A 2,188-nucleotide genomic window follows, 5' to 3' on the forward strand; every position below is an offset into this window, starting at 1 on the left:
CGCTGGTCCCAGCTCCTTCTGCCTCCGGCTGTTGTCCTGAAAGACCCGAGTGGTGACCTCTGACTTCTCCTGGCGGGGAGAGCGACCGGCTACTGCCCGGCTCCCCGCTTAGTGCAAAACTCAGGGAGCCCCAAAGAAGAGTGACTTGTCAGTTACGCTCCAAACCAGTGGCAGAGGGCACTCCAGCCACGGCTGCTGATGCCCAGATCTTTTCAGAAACAATAGCACAATATCTTCAGAGATACAATTGACACATAGGATCATATAACTTTCAGGTGTACAATGTAATGATTCCATATTTGTATATGTGGTGAAATGATCACCACAATGTGTCTAGTTAACATCTGTCGTCATACATAGTCACACTTCCTTTTAATGTGATGAGAACTTTCAAATCTACTCTCAGCAAATAACAATACCTGAGTCTCGTGCGTGCTGTCTATGTCTCTGGGCCTGGTTTTCACTTGTTTATTTAGAACTAAATTATCACATGTAGTTCTCATAAAGATCCAATGAGGTAGGCGCCATAACAGTCTCATTATTGCCATTTTACGTAGTCAAAAACAAACAAAACCAAAGCACAGAGACGTTAAGCAACTGGACCAAAGTCACAGAGCTAGTGAGGGGCAGAGCTGAGATTTGTAGCTGGCAGCCTGGCGAAGCTCATCCCATTACTTGTGATCCACCTCCAGGAGTCCAGAAAGTCCCCCTGCCTCCCACCCAGGCTTACCTCAATGGTTTGGCACACCTCCTCCATCTGTGTGATCACGGCTTGCACACGGTCATTGCCCGCCACCAGCATCGCGATGCCATCACTGAGCTCACTCTGCCACACACACAGGTCAGCACTTAGGGCTGGAGGACCTGGTCTAGCACTGTACCCCTCCCACTGTAGCCAGGGCTGCCTAGGAGAGAACTGCCCCCTCACCCCACCATTAGGGCACCTTCAGGGCAGCTATTCCAGAGACCAAGAGAGTGTGGAACCATCCAAGGAGTGTGGAAGCACACCCGATGGACTCTGGAAGGTTGAGAGGGGAAGTTTACCACCAAGTGAGACATTCACCAAATACCCACCAAGTGCCAGGCACTGGGCTAGGTGCTTTATCTGTAGATGCATGCCTTCCATCAATTCTGAAAAATTCTTCGTGATTGTCTGTTAGGATAACATTGCTTCTTCTCCATTCTCTCTCTTTATTTTCTCATTGTGTGACTCTGATTAGATATGTGTTAGACCTTCTTACTCTCAACTTCTCATCTCCTTGTGTTGCATTCTATGCCCCCCCCCAGCCCACTTTTCCTATTTACAAATTCTCTCTTCAGAGAAATCTCTCATTTAATTCATCCTTTGAATGTTTTATTTCAACAATTGTATTTTTATTTCTAAAAGCTCTATTTGGGTCTTGGTAAAGTCTGAATTTTTGATAGTCTAGTATTGCTTGGGTTTGGTTTTGGTTTTTGGTATTGCTTGTTTTTTAATCCCATCTTTTTTTATAGCGTTTTATATGCAGTGCCTTTCTATTCTTTAACAATTCCAATATCTGAATTTCTTGGAGGTTTAAGTCTATAATGTTTGTTTCTGCTGATGTCAGTAATGGAGTACATTTCTTTGTGTATCAATTGTGAGCTAATCACTGTTGTTCTTTTTTTTTTAATATATTTTTTATTGATTTTTCACAGAGAGGAAGGGAGAGAGATAGAGAGTCAGAAACATCGATGAGAGAGAAACATCGATCAGCCGCCTCCTGCACATCCACTGGGGATGTGCCCGCAACCCAGGTACATGCCCTTGACCGGAATCGAACCTGGGACCTTTCAGTCCGCAGGCCGACGCTCTATCCACTGAGCCAAACTGGTTTCGGCTAATCACTGTTGTTCTTAATCTAAGAAAAGCCCAAGGGCTTAAACTGAGTTTTGTTTTGTTTTTTCTCCAGACAGAATTTGTATTTGCTTTTGCCATAGCCAGGTGGTGAAACTGACCACTTCAATTCCTGGAATTCCAATTTAACCTGGAGTTCTTTGGGGGTTTTCATTGCAGGTCCCCATCTTCTAGGTGTTTGGGGGCATAGTCTCATCTTTCTAGCTCAGTAATACTGCCAGCATGTGCCCTCTGGGAAATCCTGCCTTTTCTGTGCTCACCATTCAGAGTTCTGTTCTCAGTTCACTCCGCCTTCCTCCGCGCCCCCCCCCG

The 2,188-nt window shown here is 45.4% G+C and overlaps 1 protein-coding gene across 1 annotated transcript in view; it reads right to left on the minus strand.

The window, feature by feature from the left end:
* TRIM54 (tripartite motif containing 54) overlaps positions 1–2,188 on the minus strand; it is an 18,811-nt gene that overhangs the window by 509 nt on the left and 16,114 nt on the right. The window contains 2 exon segments of the mRNA XM_006779516.2: positions 1–36; positions 731–826. The exon segment at positions 1–36 is cut by the window's left edge and continues 3 nt beyond it. Of these exon segments, the coding sequence (XP_006779579.1) occupies positions 1–36; positions 731–826 (132 nt within the window).

The sequence above is a fragment of the Myotis davidii genome, unplaced genomic scaffold, assembly GCF_000327345.1.
Source record: "Myotis davidii unplaced genomic scaffold, ASM32734v1 scaffold238, whole genome shotgun sequence".
In the NCBI taxonomy this organism is placed as follows: Eukaryota; Metazoa; Chordata; class Mammalia; order Chiroptera; family Vespertilionidae; genus Myotis; species Myotis davidii.